The sequence below is a fragment of the Quercus suber genome, unplaced genomic scaffold (assembly GCF_002906115.3).
Source record: "Quercus suber isolate HL8 unplaced genomic scaffold, Cork oak 2.0 scaffold_149, whole genome shotgun sequence".
Classification (NCBI taxonomy): Eukaryota; Viridiplantae; Streptophyta; class Magnoliopsida; order Fagales; family Fagaceae; genus Quercus; species Quercus suber.
The window spans coordinates 1,147,205-1,166,348 of NW_027069610.1; the positions used below are offsets into that span (position 1 = coordinate 1,147,205).

A 19,144-nucleotide genomic window follows, 5' to 3' on the forward strand; every position below is an offset into this window, starting at 1 on the left:
CTTCGTCTTCTTCCGATCGCGCTTCAGCTCCTTCAGCGCCTTGATGACCAGCATGGTGGCGGAGGGCACCACGAACACCTTGGCCTAATGGTTCTAGATCGTTAGCTTGACCGTTATGCAAAGGCCCTTCCAGTCCTTGGCAGTTTCCTTGGCTATGTCTTCTCCAATCTTCTTCGGGGAGAGACCTAGTGGACCAATCTTCGAAGCGAGTGAACTCGCCACTCCGACCTCACCTCTAGTCCTTCACCACCGATTTGATCCCCTTCAACCAACTCCACCACCAAAAACACTAAAACACAACCTAATCCTCATCCATTTCAGATTTGGTCAAATCAAATCACGGTGACCCACCTAGCCACTAACGATCTTGGTTTAGAGAGAGAGAGAGAGAGAGAGAGAGAGAGAGGATAAGGTTAGTTAGCCATGGGTTTCCTCCATGGGTCTTGGGTCTTAAGCCATGGAAAAGATAGAGACTTGTATTTGAAGATGAGTCAATGATGATTTGGGTTTTGTGTTTTGTGCATTGAAGGGATTTGAAAAAGAAAAAATTGAGGGGTTTAATAGGTTATGGGTTTCAGAAAGAAAAAAAGAAAAAGAAACACTGATTTGTGTTATGGCTTTTGTGCGTTGAAGAGAATTGATGATTTAGGTTGGCTCTGTTGAAATGACTTTTTTCGTCTTTTACTGTTGAAGAACTCTGATGAAGAACATGACCAAAAACATAATGAAAAGAAAAGAATATTTGATTTAATTATTTTATTTTTTAAAATCATAAGTATAGAAATTTGTTTTAATTGTTTTTTTTTTTAATGTGGCTTTTTTTAATATTTAAAATGCTGATGTCACATTATTTTAAATACTAAATAATTTTTTTAATATTTTTTTATTGGCCACGTCAACATTTACTATGCCATCAATGCACTCCGTTTGTTACATCAACAATTTCTGTTAGTGAGATAACGGTAGAGACCAAAATAGAATGTGTTTTTCATTTTAGGGACTAAAAGCGGTAAAATAAAAAAAGTAGAGACCAAAATATAAGTTGACCCAAAATATAGTGACCAAAAGTGCATTTACGCTTTTTTAACATGAAACTAAAAAACGTTAACACTGAGTTGGACATTTACTTCATATAATATTTAATTATTAATAAACATTTACTCATGGCTTTCTGCTACGCCTGGATAAAAAAATCCTGAATAAGCTAAGCTCCTCCAAGTCTTTTGGATGTGACATAATATATATATATATATATATAAGGGGTTAGATTCAAGTTATATCTAGTATAACTTTAAACAATCTAACACTACTCAAAAACTTGTTATAGAATTCATATTTTGAAAACCCCACATTTGAATTACATTATTTATATGTTTTTAACATTCATGCCAATTGAATGTTATTTACCATTTGATTCATAAACTCATCTTTTATGCATTATTTTAAACTTTAAAAATTTGAATTTAAATAATTGATTAATGACATAACTATTAATTTTTGATTACCTTAAAATATTGCATGTATAGAAAATATACAAAAATAATGTAACCCAAAACCACTTTAGTATTATAGCTTATAAGCATTTATCACTATAAAATGAACGAAAACAGGATTATTAAGACTTTTATGACAAATTTAATGGCCTTGCAAGTGTCTACATTACTTTAGTCTCGTTGTCACAGGAGTCTCTACATTGGGATTTTTTTTTTCTCATATTTAATCCGCCAAATCTCAACATCATTTCCTCTATCGTAATCCCTCACATATTGTGGAATTTGTGTGATATCGATGCGCTTTCCAACAAAACAAGGGACTGATCCATTTTTGATGTCCTCACATTCTGCATCACCATTACAAAATCAAATTATAACCAATAACAAGTGGTACTAGACATCCACACAGTAACATACTCACCGCTGTCATCCCTCAAATAACTACGAAAGTGTGAATAACCATTTGCAACAACATCGAGATCATTGACACTGAAGTTGTAGCGCTTTTCCAGTGCCAAGTATAACACCTAAGAAACATAGGAAGGTTAATTAATGTCAATATATAGGAACTCAAAGTGGTTCTTTTTAAAAATAAACAAGACATGTCAATGATTGTTAATTTAAAAAAAAAAAAAATATTAAAATTGGTCTTTAACAAAAGGACTCAATGGGTTTTGAATCCATAACCTTATCCTCCTCCACCCATTCTTGTGGGAGGAAGAAATGCCAATTGAGTCAGAGCTCATTGGCGAGATGTCAGCAACCGTAAAAGAGGATTTTAACCCACATGGGAAAACTACCCATTTCAAATAACATTCGAAAGGCCCACTTAGGCTTTAGTCCAAAACCTTGAACATATCTTGTTTTTCAAGCCGAAAAGATGACAGATTCTAACTGTTCTGTCATGAGGAGATATTAGCTGTTTGCTATTGCACCCTGTTCTACCATTTTGATCTGTACCTTCTCTGAACCTAGGGACATAAATTTCTCCAAAACATTGAAAAATGCATCAGTCAAGTCATCACTGTAAATTACGTCAGCAGCCACAAGCAAAGAAGCTCCTTGAACTTCTTCAACTTCAGAAAAGGTCCATGAGTACCTGAATGACACAACTAAACAAAATGATTTAGGCTCCCAAGTAATTGAAAGTGAAATTCTTATTGGACCAACCATCTTGCAGTTGTCTTATTTCTTTCTTTGCATTATCAACTAAAAAAATTTCACCTTTTATGCAGAGGAGACTCTCCTGGTCCTACTACTCTAGGGGGCCACGGACTCATCCATTCAAGTTCGCGCACATAAACTGCTGCTTGACAGTTGAACAGTCCAGAATTAAGGTCAACATTCTCAGCACAGTTGTTAAGGATTTCATCACCATGGTCTGTCAACAATTAGAGTGGCCTCTTTAGAAATACCATTTCAATACTGAGTAACAAAATGAAGTAGAAAGAACTGAAAGAGCATACTGGGATGTGTGTACCCTCCAATAAAAATCATGCATAATCAACTTTGCCTTCAGAAAGCTACTTTTCTCATTAACTACTACACGTTAATGTGATACAAATTTCATCCTGGAAGATCAGAAAGCATGTCTAACTACAAAAGGTAAGAGGAAGAAACATAGTACACCATCTGTGACTAGAGGTTCAAGATGATCATCAGCTCAATCAAGTTCAAATCTTTAATTGCTGGTTTTGCTTATAAATTAGGCATGAATATTTGCAATTCTAATTGGATCAGACTATTCCAATACAACTTATCAGAAACCATTAGCTAGTTGTAAACTTCAAATAACCTACTCATCAACGGCTGAGGATTTATATTGTGGCGTTAAAAAGTAAAAAACTTTACTATAAATGAAGGATTTCTGAATTAATATAATAAGACGGAAAGTAGAGGTTAGGCCTTGGTGTAATGGCAAGTGCCTTCCACCCAAAATGGCAAATTACGGGTTCTAGTATGGGAACCAGCCTCTCTCAAAAAAAATTGGGGGACAGGGTTGTCTATCGATCACCTCTTCTAGACCTCGTAAAAGTGGGAACTGTGCATTAGGTAGGACCTTTAATTATGATGGAAAAAAGTTAAAAATGTTCAAAATTAATATAGTTTTCTCACTTAAAAAATATTACTGGCATGTAAGTTAATAACCTGGTGGACTGATTTTCCCTTATAATATAGTCTTCTAATAAGACAGCTCTAATTTCATGCACTCTATTTGGCATTGCCTTCTATAATTTCAACTTCTCTAATTAACAATAGTCTCTGTGTGTGTCTGTACACGTGTGTGAGAGAGAGTGTTATGTGTCTCAGCTCTCTTAAGAAGGAGCTCCTTCCATCTCTTTCATAGTACCAACTTCAGTAGTGTATGTGGTTATAGTAAAAAAATCTGTGAAACTTAAGCATCAGCCCTCCATTCCAGCCACATAAAAAGCACACGTAAAATACAAGGGTAAAACAGATTGAAGATTTCTTTTTAATAAAAAAATAAAAGAAAAGAAAAGAGGAAAATGAAACCATGAATTTGATTTGATATGTCCACAGTTGCAGATAATCATATATCAGCAAACTGTACACTGACTCACGTTTTGCTGAATAACGGTATGAGACACAATGATCAGGCATCCATCCATCCACTAGAAAAAAAAAAGATTTCAAACAAATTATGGGACATATCAAATCAAATTCATGGTATCTAGTAAAGGTAACGTACAATACCAGTTACAAAACCATTAAGGGATACTTGCAAATGAATAAAGAATGATATCTAATAAAGGTAGGGTACCATACCAGTTACAAACACCGTTTTTGCAACATGTGCAAGTAATATACCCACCAACCCTGGTGAAAACAGTAAGATAAGACCTTGTCAGCCAAGATACACAAATGCTTCCAATAGGCAGTGGAGATGAAGCAAAATTTAGAATGATGTACAAATCTTAAATGATTCTGAAGCATTACACAAACTTATAAATTCCAGATGGTATTTGATAAGACAAATGTGACATTAAAGAAACCAAGAAAGGAAAAAGAAAAATATTTCAAACATTTTTCATTCCCCAAAACAGCAGGTCTGTCAAAAATTACAAGTCATTTTCCCATATAGTTGTCTAATGACCTGCATTTTCACAATTGCCACTAATTGACTTTGGTTCAGCAAGAATCTAATTCTGATATGATATACAATCTACGAACTTCAGCATATTCTTGTTATTAACCATAAACCTATCAATATAGACATCAAAGTGAAAACCTCATATGTCAGCAATGATGTAATCAAAGCCCATGAGCAGGTTAATCCATGATGATATAGTTATAGTGTTATACTGTTATAGGCAATAATGTGAGTAAGATATAATTTTATTTTTCCAAAACACTTTATAAATGACCAGAACTGTTAATGGATGTTCAAAAATGGTAGCCACAACATAAACCATGACATAGGACCAGTGGTCAGGATTGTCAAATTAACTGTTACAGTTCTTAACGAGGTTCAACAGGTTCATGGGCATATTCAATCTTTTTTGTAGGTTTAAAATTTACATTATTGAGTGAAAGTACCATGAAAATCAAGGTAGGTACTAGTGGTTGATATACCTGTTCCAGCACCAAGTTCTAATGCTACAATTCCATCCAACTCAGTTGAAGTAAACATCTTATGCAGCACAAAATCAGATAACACTAGTTCTGCTCTCCACACCTGAAGGGTAAACAAAAAAAGAGATTAAATTAAAGCACAAAAATCTAAGAGAAACCATCATAAGATTCATAACAAACCAATAACTACCTGCAAACCGACATTTGGAATTGATGACGTGATATTATGCTGGATGGTCACACGGTAAATACCGGAAGCTGGTTCTGTGCAATATATACATATTCATATTAAAAATTGCTTTTTGAAACTTATATACCTATAGACCAAATCAAATTCCTCATACAAATAAATTCTTAACATAACAAAAAAGAGATACATGCATATGCATATATAGTTATGGCTTGCATATTACACTTTTACAATCCAATCCCACTTGATAACTTCTCATATGAATTTTCTTTTTGTTGAATCCATCGTTTGGATTATGTGATGTCCACATGCTTATCATGCTTGTCAATTATAATGAAAATTGAAGATCAAGAAATATCTTATCAAAGAAATGCTTAAAATCATAGTTTCTTTTTTTAAAAAAATACTTTGAGAATGTCGTAAAACAAAAGGGTTTTGAATTGTGTAGTAAACAATTCACAAAATAATAATAATAATACTAACACTAAATAAATGTATTGTAGACAAGAACTTACTGTTACGCCTAGTTAGAACAAGATCACCATCTGGGTCCACGCTAAATGTTTGATTTGGTGAAGCCGCTTCACATTGGTATCTGCTAGGTTCAACTTCTAAGTAATTAAATTAAAAGAAAGTAAGAAACTAAACTACATCACTCCCATTACTTCAAATTAAATTATCAAAACACAATGTATTTGAAATTCCTAATCTTTTCTCATAAAAACAAAAAACCAAAAGATAAAGTAAGTACTATTTGTCTATTTTCATTCTTAGTTAGTCACCCTAGCAAAAGCAAAAAGTACATAATTGGTACAACGCTGTTTTCAGACAATAGAGATATTAATGTATTTTGTAGTTACCATACCAGGTGGAGTTGGAAGAGAAATGGTGAAGTGGGAAATGTGGGGCCCAGAGATGCCAGGTGGGCATCCTAGGTGGACCTCGCTCATCACATGTTCCTCCTCCATTGTTGAATCTCCGCCGTTCATTTCTTCCTCTTTCTCAGATGATATAGGTGGATATGGTGATTGTGCTGAAGCTGAAGATTCGGTTCTTTCTTCCATAGAAGAAGATCATGAAGAAAACCAAACCCTAATGCTAATAAAATTCCCAATTCTCAAAACAGTGCGTTTTGTTCATTTGTCAAATTGTCGCTGTAAGGTGGTGGATGTATAAAAAGACGGTGCGTTTTTACCAGTGCCAGTGGCTCTTCGGATTTCTGAGCGTTGTACTGTGTTACCACTTACTACTACGGCTACGAACGGCAAACCGTTTTGATATCCTATGAATTATGATAGACAAAACGGTTTGAAACCAAAACGACATTTCTTTCTTTTGCATGCCATGATTATTTTTGCTACTTTCTTTCTACTATGAACCTTTAGATATTAATCATAAAAATTGGTGTAGTCTCTAGTAGGGGTGTGTAGCCAACCCACCGATCCATCATAACCACCCTAACTCAATGGATTGAATTGGTTTTTAGGGACTGATGGGTTAGATTAGGTTAGGTTGCTCTTTTTTTTTTTTTTTTTTTTTTGGCTATGGGTTGGGTTAGATTTGGGTCAAAAGATTCACAAATTTGCCTAACCGAACTCGACTCACCTATTTTTAATATATATTATATCTTTTATTAATTACTCTTTTGTCATTCTCCTTGATATGAAATAGAACTATTTGATATCTTACAACTAAGTTGGGATAGAATTCTTTCTCAAAAAAAAAAAAAAAAAAAATTGTGATAGAATTATTTGATATCTTACATTTTTACTACTTAAATATCATTTGGTTTGATAATTTGTGTATGGTGGTGTTACAACTGAGAATTTTCAGAAGATGGCAGGGGGGCAAAAAAGAGTTGAAATATTGCTTCTATTCTACTTTGTATTTCAATTGAGTTGAGATAAAACTATTTGATATTTTACTATTTAAATGTCATTTGGTTTGATTTTTTTGTATGGTACTATGCTTAGAATTTTTGGAAGAATGTAGGGGCACTTTTAATACTGTTGGATGTGGCTGTTTTAAAGCCCAGTTAAAAAAAAAAAAAAAAAAAAAAAAAAAAAACTATCTACCCCTGTGATGGGTTGAGTTTTTTCAACTTGACCAAGATAGGTTAGATTAAAAAAAAATCCTCTTTGCTTGACCCAAACGAACCCATACACACCCCTAGTCTTTTGTGCCCATTTTGTAATATGTACTCATACTTTTTTTAAGCACAAATTTTTTAATAATCTCATTTTAAAAAGGCTAAAAAATAGTTTAAACTTTATAGTGGGCTTAATACTTGTAAGTTTATACCTCAACTTTTAATTGTAAACAATCACGGAATACTGCACATTCTTAGTGCAATGGTCACTCTACAAGTATAAGTGAGCAAGTTTCACATACATATACACTTAGATTAGACTAGAGTGAAATTTTTATCTTGGATTAAAAAAAAAAAAAAAAAAAAAAAAAACTCTTAATTGTAAACCGTTTTTATTACTTCGAGTGCATATAATTTCGAATAGGCTTCTTTATAGTCTTGTTAAGTTAGGCAACTTCTTTGTTTTCATTGTTGATTTGCGCATTTTAAATAAAAATTCTATTAAGTTAGGCGTTACCGAATTAATGTACAATGTACAAACCTCTGCTCTCCTTGGATTAATGTGCAAACCTCTACAATCAAACGACCAGAAGAAAACTCTAATAATCTACATAGAGAATTTGCAACTTGAGGGATATGTTTGAAGCCTCTTGAAAATTGGCATAAAAATAGCAATATGAATCTTAACTCGTGTGTTGAATTTGTACATATGCAGATCCAAAATATAATTTACATATAATAACATGTAAAAAATGTTAACTCTTTTAAGTTACTTCGTGTAAAAATGACTACAATCAAACGAACAGAAGAAAGCTCCCAAGCAACACTGGAAACAACATACATTTCTACAAGTCCTCAAAAATAGACAAACCCCTCAATGGATGTGTAAAATGTAACGAATTCTCTGTGAGAATAGGCTCTATGCAAAAAATAATAAAGAAAAAGAATGGCATGGGAACTGCTTTTAGTTTTTAATGCAGACCAAGCCGCATACTGATTACTTGATTTAGCATGCCCTTTCGTTGGTTGTAACAGAAGACAGAAACAACTTTGCTATAGATTCCTGAGTAAGTATAATTGAAGAAACCCATAAAATGAACATTTCCAAGACAGAAACAACTCCTTTTTTTTTTTTTTTTTTTTTAAATTTTTTTAAATTTTTATCTAATATTTGCAAGCCGAGCAGCTAATTCTTCATAGTCGGGCAGATTAGGATGAACATGCTCACCCCCGCTCAGCATCTCCGGTTGTAAGGAAGTGGCTCGAACATGCCTTTTTGTTGCCCCAGTTGAAGTTGTTGGTTCCACTCTTGCAGGTCCAATATCCAAATCAGATTTCATTCTGTTCCACTTATATTCACCATGATCAACATCACTTCGTCGGGAAGGAGGAGGTTTCAGATATATTTTTTTCTTGCCTGATTCATCAGGTGACTTCTTTTTACTGAAATGCATCAAAAGATCATCTACATTCGTATCCTCCTCATCCCTTGGAGCACCATCCTCTGAATGAATGGTTCGCAAGCTTCTTCTAGCATCTTCTTGTCTTGTGCCCCTAGAATCCATCTTTGTAACACCATCATTTTCTGAAATTCCAACATTACTGCGACCTGGTGGTGGTTTCAAGTTTCTGCTCCTAACTGATCTTGGTTTTGGTTTATCTTCAACCACTGGATGATCAATATGTTGAGCTGCTTCCTTATCAATATGACCTTTTAATTTTGTAGGTTCCTCTGAGCTGATTTCATCTTTTTCATATTTTGTTTTGAGGTAAGGTGGAGTGGTATATTTGTAGTAAAATGGCCTCTCATCATCTACTTCATCTTTAGAGACACTTCCAACTAAACTTGAAGACTTTTTTAGGCCACCTTGGGATAACTCAGTAGTTATCTTATCTTCACTAATTGTAGGCATCCCATGTCTATCACCAGTGACATCCTTTATTCCATGAAAATTAAGGTCTCTGTCATTCCTTTTTGTAATAGAACCCAACCCATTGCTCAGTCTGTTTGTAGAATCCTGATTGTTTTTTTCTGGGACTGCATCATCCTTGTTTTTCTGCCATTTGTCATCATCAGTGACATCCTTTCTTCCGCGAAAATTAAGGTCTTTGTCATTTCTTTTTGTAATAGAACCCCTCCCATTGCTCAGTCTGTTTGCAGAATCCTGATTGTTTTTTTCTGGGACTGAGTCATCCTTGTTTTTCTGCCATTTTTCATCATCAGTATTGCTTAAAAAACCATGTCTGCGATGCTCCTGCAAAAAGTCATACATGGTAAAAATAATAATCAGCACTATAAGGAGAGCTCAACATGCAACCACAATTACCTAATTGTTATGAGTAGGGACTAAATAGGCAGGATCCAGGGGAAGTTTTGAAATCTTAGTGGATCCAAGCTTGCATTGCATATCAAAAGGAAAAGCATTAAGGGCCTGAACTTCAGCACCCTAAGGTTATATTGTTATACAAAAATTCTAACGTAAAGTAGGGCCTGATGCAGAGATTGGAGGAGCTTGCTTACTTCATAGATAGTATAGTAGGCATTTATTTTGTCCAAGACCTCTCCTATCCTGCCTTTTAAAAGGTAAAAATATTTCATTTCATACCCCCAATATCCAAATTGTTTTCATTTCCCTACCGGTATGTTTGATAAATAAATTTGGAGGCAATTATAGCAATAGAGAGTGAAACTTACTTGTTTTGGTATAGAAGTATACAGTTTTGGTTCCAAAGCCTTGATATCCCAATTTATAGAGAATTCTTGTGCTAGGTCTTGCAGCAACTGAAGCTTCATCTCTTTTGTAGGAGCCTTTGCCTTTAACCTCTCAACAAACTGATTAAGCAAAACCATTAGTTGGGTCATTCCACAAACTAAGATATTCCCCAAACTGATAATCAATATTCGTATTAGGAATCTAAGCTACGATAATATAGATGAGCATTAAAGTGAACCTATAAACTTACCTCTTTATTTGTATAAGATTCAAGTGAACTTCCATATCTCTCAGTAAAAATAGTTCTGAGTTCACGGAGTTCTGGCAAATCGGAGAATCTTGCTGCGGCATAGATCAAAGATGATATAGCTTCCTTGCATTCCTCAGGACACTCGCTATATAAAGGATAAAATAAAATAAAAAGTTATAGGCAAAGATATGTGAATTTCATAGTCATAGTTGAAAACAGTTAAATTTAATAAGAAGGTAAAAGTTTTTTTTAAGTCTCATTTAAGTCCAAACTGATATGTAAACACAAATCAACACATATTGAAGACTAAAGCCTTAAATTAGCTCTAAAGCATTGATATCTAGCTCTCAAAGATTAGTTCTTAACCTCCTATGACTATATCCAAAAGGCCAACTGAGTCTCTATCCTCTCAAATCTGAAATTTATTATCTATATGACAGATATTAGGACTCTTCTTTAGGCCTCAAAGAAATAAGGTGAGATGTATGAGTAGCATACAAACACCAAATGAAAGATCTTAATCTGTGTAGTTCATTAATTAGGAGGTAGCTCAATCCATATTAAGATTTTTATTTATAATTTCAGTGCAGCAAACTTAAGTGAACAAGAAACAAAACCCAAATAAGATGTTCTGGTAAATCTATTAGTTGTGAGAGAGAGAGAGAGAGAGAGAGAGAGAGAGAGAGAACAGGATGCAGCTTATACAAGTAGAAGCTTGGATGAATTTGAGCAAAATTTAAAATAAAAAATAATGAGCCTCCTGAATACATGATAACATAGTATCTGGCTATCTGCATACTTATTTAAAATCAGAGACAAAATAAGTAAGATCAGTCCAAGTACTTTTATTCTTAGATGGTAATTTTTCTTATATACAGGATAGGCAGGTATTTTCTTTTTTGTTTGGCTCTGAATTTACTTCTCTAGTTTCTTTTTACTTTTTTCTTTTTTCAATTGGGTTAAATATATTTCCTTCAAATATTTCAGTAAGATCAAAAGAAATTCCTTGGAAATATGCATTTTTGTTGAAGTCTAAATCCTCATATCCAGAGAGATAGAGAACTGGAGAGAAAAAGGGAGATTGCATAGCTACTTGATGCAAACATGCCATTTGATAGAGCACATAATATCAGTATTGGTTGTGCAGCCACATGTACCTCTGTTTATTCATGGCAGAGACATGACTGTAGATGCACCCACGGAAATTTTCAATGAGTTCATAACAGTTTGACATGTTTTGCTCAACTAGAAGCCCTTCAGCCTGCACATCATTTACACAGAGTTAGAGGTGTGTCTGGGTGTGTGCATTTCGATATGTTATATATACAAAACTAGGATTTTTAGCCATGTTATTGCTCTAGTTTTGAGTTCAAGTATGTTTAATCTCTTTTCATTATTATACACAGACATATAATCATTTATCAGTCATATTATAGAATGAAGAAACTAAGCTGCATTCGGGTGAAGACAAAATTATATGTCTTAGTGTGCAAGCACTAAAACATATAATTTTGGCTTCAATGATGGTCCGAACCATAGGAATCATTTAGTTCAAAGACAACATATTCATGCATATCCGTATGATGTGAAAAGCAAAGCAAGTGCTTCCAATTCAGTCTCCACTTACACCCTTCGTTTTTTCCACCAGTGAAGAAAAAGAGCAAACAACTAGAAATAAAGAAAGGCACAAAGAAGTATACAAAACACTCTTTTTGTAGGCCTGCTGCCTTGCAACTGTTCCTACTAAAATGATTATAGCTCTCCTAAAAGCTCTGAACATTTATCAACTTTTAAGAACTCTATCTGGAGCGAATTCTCTGTGTCATTTTTTTTTTTTTTTTAAATTATTGAGAAAGCAATTTCTTCCTAAGACTTCAATTTGGTCACATGCACTAGAAAACTTGACCAAGCAATACAGTTCATAAAGCTCAAATAGTGAAGGATTTCATGCTTAAGGCATGGGATATATGGGCAGGAGGGAACACATGCATGATCTATCAAGTGTAATGGGAAGAATTTGTGGTGACATTGTGGAAATGACAAAAAATTGGGTCCCACAAAAAGAAAATTATAAAGAACAATGCCCATGAAAATATATTTATGTAGAATTTGATGTCACGCATTTTCATACATATGTACTCTGAGCTGGACACAGGAAATCAAAAAAAATTTCCCAGAACTGTGAGGCTATTAAAATCAATAGATAAAAAATGCAACTTTATCCCAAATCCCAATAGAAGAAAACAATTTCAAGATTCCAACACCAAAAGAAATACGATAAACTCAAAACAAAACAAAAAAAGACAAAAACTGATCATAAATTAATAACAATAACATGGTATCCATAATCTATCACCTCCTGATTATCATATCCATCTAGCAGAAATGCTGGAACAGATACATTAGCCAAGTAAACAGAACCTCCTTAACCCAAAATTATGTAAAGGACTTCAAAAAAAAAAAAAAAAAAAAAAAAAAAAAAAAAATGTGTTAACTGATGCATTAATTGATTATATGACTGATGAAATAATGCAAATTTACAAAAAATATAATTAAGTTGTAACTACGGAAACATTCAACTCAAATTGCATAGTGAGTGATGATAATGTGGTTCAACTTATGTGAGTGAGGTGATCATCTTAACTTTCGTGTTGAGTATAACAAATAAGTTATTTGACATTAAAATCATATTAGACACAGAGTAAAATTAGACAACAATAAAAATTAAGTAAAATTCAATCTGTATTCTGATTATACTTCAATTTTAATATAAATATAATTAATCACATGGTTCCCAATTCTAAAGGCAGTACTGAATATCCTCTTACGATTTGGAATATATTTTATTTTTGAAAAAAGAAAGTAGTCTACATACAATGCCTACTTTGATAATTGCATGAAATTTTGTTATACTGAAACTTAATGACATATTATATATGGCCTGGCGATCATTATCCTGAAAAGTTGCAATTTTTTTTTTTTTTTGGATAAACAGATAAGTTGCAAATTAAACATGATAATTATGGTCTCTTCCAAAAAAAAAAAAAAAAAAAAATGATAATTATGGAAACAATGGTAACTATAGATGAGATTTTAGGGAGCATGTTTATTACTTATATGCATGCTTATCGTCAGGCCTTTGAGCTTAAAGTCTCTATTTTTGTCTTATAAAAAAAAATGTCTTTATTTTTGGATAGATTAGAGCTAAAGTCTTATTCAGTCATTTCGAACTTGTCCAAATTAGGTTGATTCTAGAATGGTTTAACCAAACTTAGTTGAGAACATGGATCCTGTTTTGATTATATCTGTATCATCAAATATGAGAAAATTTGGGTCCTGAGCTTTGAAATTAATAATTGATACTTTGGTAGTTATTTAGAATACTTTACGAAAACCAAAAAAAAAAAAAAATATATATATATATATATATAAACACCTCTCAAGTACAAATTATTTTAGATTTTGCAACCAAGTTTAGAAGGTGGTATCTAAAGTTTGAACAAAAGGGTCTTCCTTAAATAATGGCATAGATAGTAACACAATTTTATATAATGAATGTAGTAACATGGGGGTATTTATTAAGAAGGAAAGTATGAGAATTGAAATAGTAGTAAACTACTTCTAAAATAAAAGATAAGCATATTTTGTTTATTGAAACTTTGAAATAAAATAAGTCGTGTTGGTGGTCCTAATTTCTTATTATTATCTCCAGCATTAAGGTTGAGGTCAGTCACTAAATAAATTGTATATACGGCACATTCGAACCTGGAATCCAATGGGCTCATGAATTTGATAAGCTATAATTATCGAGGTTGCTGTGACTAATGATCGGTAATCACTGACCAACTATATTTGGTCATGTGCGGTTAGGTGGGCTCATTAGTTTGGAGTCTTTGGAGTTTGGACCCGCAAATCACGTTCCCTAAAATTATATTTACACCTAAACAATTATGTAGGATAAACAAACCTTATCAACAGAATGATTTGCAATTCTGGTTTTTTTTTTTTTTTTTTTTATAAAATTTCGACTTATAGTGTTCATTTTTAATGATTTCTCTCTCTATCATCAGAACAAAATACCAATAAATTTTTAGTATAGGCAAAAATTGAACCCTAAGTCTTTTATTTAACCATTAGAGACTTTACTAATTAAGTTAATTGGAACCCAGTGATTTGTAATTCTCTTTTAAGTGATTAATTCTAATAAAAAAAAAATTTATAGCTTATTTTGTTTACTTTGTCAAAATATATAGCAAATGGTTGACTCGTAAGTTTTATTGGTCTAAAAATGCTAAAGTAAATGAGCAATGCATGTGTAATAAAATGCAACAGTACAGTCCAATTGACCAAGCAAATTCCATCTAAAAAGAAGTGAATTTTGGGTGTGTGATAAAGAGAGACAGAAATCAAGTTCTTTGCAAAATGGTAATCATATCATCAACTACCAATGGATATTGTGGGGGGTATATACTATATAGTGTTTTGAGAGCTTGGAGAAAATTTGTTTTGTAGAGAGAGTAGAGTGACAAGTAAGGCAGAGATTATATTATACCTAATAAAAGTGGACTTTGTGGCAACATGTAAGAGAAATGAAATGTTGAAGTCAGGTAATAAGAGACCTAGTGCTTGGAAGTTTATACTTTAATTTATTAGAAAACGTAGACTTTCTTAATAGAAGCTGGCAGTGAGTTGGTCTTGAACTAAAGGGAAAACAATCTCTATCAGGAGCCGCTGGAAATGATTAAATTAATTAAAAGAGTTCATCAAATGAGTTGCTAATGAATCATACCTATGTTTTGCTTTTGTACTTGGGTACCTATCAGACTCTGAAGGCAACTTGTGAATGAAGTAGTCGTATTGTTTTCTTCAAAATGTTAAAACTATTATTAATTTTATTATAATAGATTACAAATTGAAATGATAAACGTGAACGTGGAATCAATGTCACAATAACAATTTAATAAATAAAAAATTTTGAAATATATAATTTAATTTGTGCTTAAAATTAAGTTAATACATAGTATTCGTAAAAAAAAAAACACTAATAGTATTGCTAGAAATATTCTTATTTTTTTAAATTGTATTTTATATTATAAAATAGGGGTCTAATATGACAAATCAGTGAATCACACCAACCATTCCTCGACATAAATACTTGTGCTATATATTCATCACTAATCAGTGATGAAACTACAAACTTTTATTCTTTTAGAGGGAAAGATTAGATTGTAAAAAGGAAAATTACAATGAAATTTAACACGTTAAGAGAGATTGTGGGAGAAATCAAAACACCAATTCAATAATTTGGTTTTAAATAAATTTTCAAAATACCAAAACACGTTATAGATTTATATTTCGTATATAATTTATATATTTATTTGAAGTACATATATCTTAATAAGATTTTAATACCCATGAATTGCAACGAATACAAATGACAGTATATTCTTAGTGTTCTACTTAGTTTATGTTTAATTAATTATGGTATGATATGTGTTTGATTTTTTTTTTTAATTTAATTTACATTTTTATTATTTTATAAAGAAATAATAAATTAATATGTCGAAAGTTATAATTAGTAAAGTATAAAATGGAACACTTAAAATGAAAAAGAAATTATTTGTATTACTATTACAAGTTTTTTTTTTTTTTTAGAGAGAGTTTTTATTTATAATGTCCACTTTTGATAATAAGTTTTTATCATCAAACTAAGACACTAATCGATTTTTGATATAGGCAGAGATTGAATCTCACATCTCTTATTATTTAATTATCATAGATTTTATTAGTTGAAAAAATTGAAACTCACATATTACAAAATATTTAAATAAGGAAGAATAATGTAGATTGTATTAGACTTTATATTTGAAATATAAATTAAATTTACGTGAAGGTTAGGGCTTGCATTATGGAGATGGAGGCTGTGGACTTTGAGCTGGAGGACAATGACCTTATAGATGAGGATGAGGCATGAATCATGAATTTCATTTGGCATTAATGCCTCTGTCTCGCTTGTCCCTCTAATTGAAGGGAAAATTATTTTACAAACTAGCTGTATCCTGTACGCAGTCCCTTTCTCAAGAGTGTGGATCCTACATATCACCTTTCATTGATGCTCAAGTTTGCTATCATTTTACATCTTACATTGCCTCTTNAAAAAGAAAATTATAAAGAACAATGCCCATGAAAATATATTTATGTAGAATTTGATGTCACGCATTTTCATACATATGTACTCTGAGCTGGACACAGGAAATCAAAAAAAATTTCCCAGAACTGTGAGGCTATTAAAATCAATAGATAAAAAATGCAACTTTATCCCAAATCCCAATAGAAGAAAACAATTTCAAGATTCCAACACCAAAAGAAATACGATAAACTCAAAACAAAACAAAAAAAGACAAAAACTGATCATAAATTAATAACAATAACATGGTATCCATAATCTATCACCTCCTGATTATCATATCCATCTAGCAGAAATGCTGGAACAGATACATTAGCCAAGTAAACAGAACCTCCTTAACCCAAAATTATGTAAAGGACTTCAAAAAAAAAAAAAAAAAAAAAAAAAAAAAAAAAAAACCAATCAAGGCCACAAGATCATTGAAAATGATGGAAAAAACAAATCTTGGATTTCACACAGGGAAAAACAAATAATGCTGAAACTTACCCTACCATAGGCATTGATGTCAAGGTTATTCCTAAGAAGGTCAACTATATCACTCTTCAAATATTTCTGCACAGCATTTCTCTTCTTCTTTATCCCCTCTAGCCGAACCTTCAAAAGCTTCAAATTTGTTTTGCTATACCAAAAGAAAGAAAAAAAAATCAGAAATGAAAATCAAAATAGCTTAAATTAGAACATACCCAAGAATCTAAAAATATATAAAAATGAAACAAATGTCCAAAATTTACATAAACAACAAGAAAGCAAAGCAAACAATATTGGGTTTTTGTCGAACCATTTGTTGTAGAATTTTGGCTTCAATAATCCGTCTAGCATGTTGGTATTCTCTCCAAGAAAACCAAAGTGGGCAGCAAAGGAAAGAAGGAGATGGGTTTATATAGAAAAGAGAAAGGCTGTGAAAGTGGTTTATCCCAAATGCAAAAGTTAAGGTAAAGAACCAACTGCGAAAATGGGTTTTAGTCTTTCATGTCATATGGCAAGAATCTGCGTTTCAAGAAACCCAGAAGAAAAGCAATGGATTGGAAGTGCTTCACAAAGGAAGAGAGAGAAAAAGAAACAAACAGAGACAAAGGGTCACCGAATTTGAGGGACAGAAACCTATGTATCTACTTATTTCTATATATGTAACATTGTCTATGTAAGAGAGAGAGAGAGAGAGAGAGAAAGAGAGGAGAGGAATGGTCAAGCAGAGTCTTTAATCATTGTTGTAACTGGAAGCTCTAAAGTGAATGAAAGCTGGGCACAGAGAGAGAGAGAGATGCCACGTCGGACACTGGGCGTGTTCTCTGACTCTCCCGCTAAAATTAGTTTGGCACGGTTTTTTCCAACAGTACATGTGGTCGTTAATAGTAAAGGAAATTACCATAATATCCTCCACCCTAGCACTTTCTTTGAATTCAAAATAGGAATTTTTACTTTCTTTCTTTTTTTGAGATAAGAATTATCACATTCTTTACTTTGTTTTTGAAAGCAAGATAGGACTTCATGAAATCAATTGGTGTGTGCGAATAAGTGAGGGAATGGATATATTTTAAATTTTTAACCAAACAAATGCGATAGACTGAGGTGAGGACAATTTATAGAAGAGAAAAGCTAACGGATAAGAGCATTAGTTTAGGAAACATTTTTAGAAAATTTTAATAAAAAAAATTATTTTTTTAATAATTTTTATATATTTTATAAAAGTTATATCAAAATTTTACTAATTTTCTTTTTTTTAGAATACTAAATATTTTTAACAGACACAAGGAGAGGGGAGAAAGTTTTTAAATAAACTTACAATGGTGTATATTCAAAATAACCTAACTCTTGAATATACAGCACAACTCATTTTTTAATGTGGGATTAACCCATTGTTTTTATTTTGAAAATACTAAATATTTTTAATACACACACAGAGAAATGGGAGAAAGTTTTTTAACAAATGTTTTAAGAACATCTTAACTTGAACCCTTTATATGTGAAGTCTTATTGCCCTTGTAGTTTTGTGCATTGACTAAACCAAGAATTATCTTCATCTTCTAGAACTTTCTTTTCTTGGACTTTAAAATTTATGAAAGGGTATGCGGGGGTAATTGATTTTGCATTGATTATAATCAATCACACTTTAAGTAATTAAAATCAATAAATTCTGTAATGAACAAAAAAAAAAAATGAAGGAAAATTTTATTTATTAAAACCTACCATTTTTTTATTAAATTTTTTTTAGACATGCCATCTATTTTTGTTTTTTGATGAATTTATAGAAGATAGAACCACCAATATTTATATTTTATTTCATCAAAAAAATTTATTTAAACTTTAGGGTTGAAAACTTAGGGAGGGGTGATGTAGTAAAATATATTTTGGGGTAGGAAATTGATAACTTGTCGAGACATTGAACCCATCCGTGCACTTTAATTACATATTAAGCATTAGAGTTGGATTTGTGCTGGAAGAATAATCAAATTGCATGAAATTGGAGGATTCTAGGCTAAGCTTTCTTAGCACTAATAGCACGTATTGACAATCCTTAGAATAGTTGATCTCATCTCAGAATATATAGCTATTGAATCGCCTTAGCCGACTGTTTGATGTAAACATTAAGCATTCATTATGTAAATAATAAATTTTGTTATTTTTTT

General features: G+C 32.2%; 2 protein-coding genes across 4 annotated transcripts; both read right to left on the reverse strand.

Moving 5' to 3' along the window:
* Positions 1-1,545: 1,545 nt before the first annotated feature.
* On the reverse strand, positions 1,546-6,545 carry LOC112006460 (uncharacterized). Of its 2 annotated transcripts, none has more exons than XM_024038733.2 (9): positions 6,143-6,545; positions 5,793-5,885; positions 5,278-5,351; positions 5,088-5,190; positions 4,281-4,331; positions 2,718-2,874; positions 2,454-2,592; positions 1,915-2,020; positions 1,546-1,840 (listed from the first exon to the last, which is right to left on the reverse strand). In XM_024038733.2, exons 1-9 carry the CDS (start codon positions 6,339-6,341, stop codon positions 1,689-1,691), a joined length of 1,074 nt encoding a protein of 357 aa, XP_023894501.2. In that variant the 5' UTR covers positions 6,342-6,545; the 3' UTR covers positions 1,546-1,688. The 2 variants fall into 2 exon arrangements, with proteins under 2 accessions (XP_023894501.2, XP_023894500.2); XM_024038732.2 differs by having other exon boundaries at positions 5,793-5,888; positions 6,143-6,539.
* Positions 6,546-8,188: 1,643 nt separating this feature from the next.
* LOC112006440 (uncharacterized) lies at positions 8,189-17,759 on the reverse strand. Of its 2 annotated transcripts, XM_024038707.2 has the most exons (6): positions 17,296-17,759; positions 17,004-17,136; positions 11,488-11,591; positions 10,331-10,475; positions 10,062-10,199; positions 8,189-9,621 (listed from the first exon to the last, which is right to left on the reverse strand). In XM_024038707.2, the coding sequence occupies exons 1-6, from the start codon at positions 17,334-17,336 to the stop codon at positions 8,527-8,529; spliced, it is 1,656 nt and encodes a 551-aa protein (XP_023894475.1). In that variant the 5' UTR covers positions 17,337-17,759; the 3' UTR covers positions 8,189-8,526. The 2 variants fall into 2 exon arrangements, with proteins under 2 accessions (XP_023894475.1, XP_065633235.1); XM_065777163.1 differs by lacking the exon at positions 17,296-17,759 and having other exon boundaries at positions 17,009-17,125.
* Positions 17,760-19,144: the final 1,385 nt, after the last annotated feature.

What these genes read in the sequence shown, in the direction of transcription:
- LOC112006440 (XM_024038707.2), bottom strand. Translation starts at nt 17,336, where the DNA reads ATGCTAGACGGATTATTGAAGCCAAAATTCTACAACAAATG. An exon ending in ACATCAATGCCTATGGTAGG is followed by an intron (nt 11,592 to 17,003) that starts GTAAGTTTCAGC and finishes AATGATGTGCAG; the next exon opens with GCTGAAGGGCTTCTAGTTGA. An exon ending in TCTGCCATGAATAAACAGAG is followed by an intron (nt 10,476 to 11,487) that starts GTACATGTGGCT and finishes TCCTTTATATAG; the next exon opens with CGAGTGTCCTGAGGAATGCA.
- LOC112006460 (XM_024038732.2), bottom strand. Translation starts at nt 6,341, where the DNA reads ATGGAAGAAAGAACCGAATCTTCAGCTTCAGCACAATCACCATATCCA. An exon ending in TTCCAAATGTCGGTTTGCAG is followed by an intron (nt 5,191 to 5,277) that starts GTAGTTATTGGT and finishes TTTACCCTTCAG; the next exon opens with GTGTGGAGAGCAGAACTAGT. An exon ending in TGTCCCTAGGTTCAGAGAAG is followed by an intron (nt 2,021 to 2,453) that starts GTACAGATCAAA and finishes TATGTTTCTTAG; the next exon opens with GTGTTATACTTGGCACTGGA.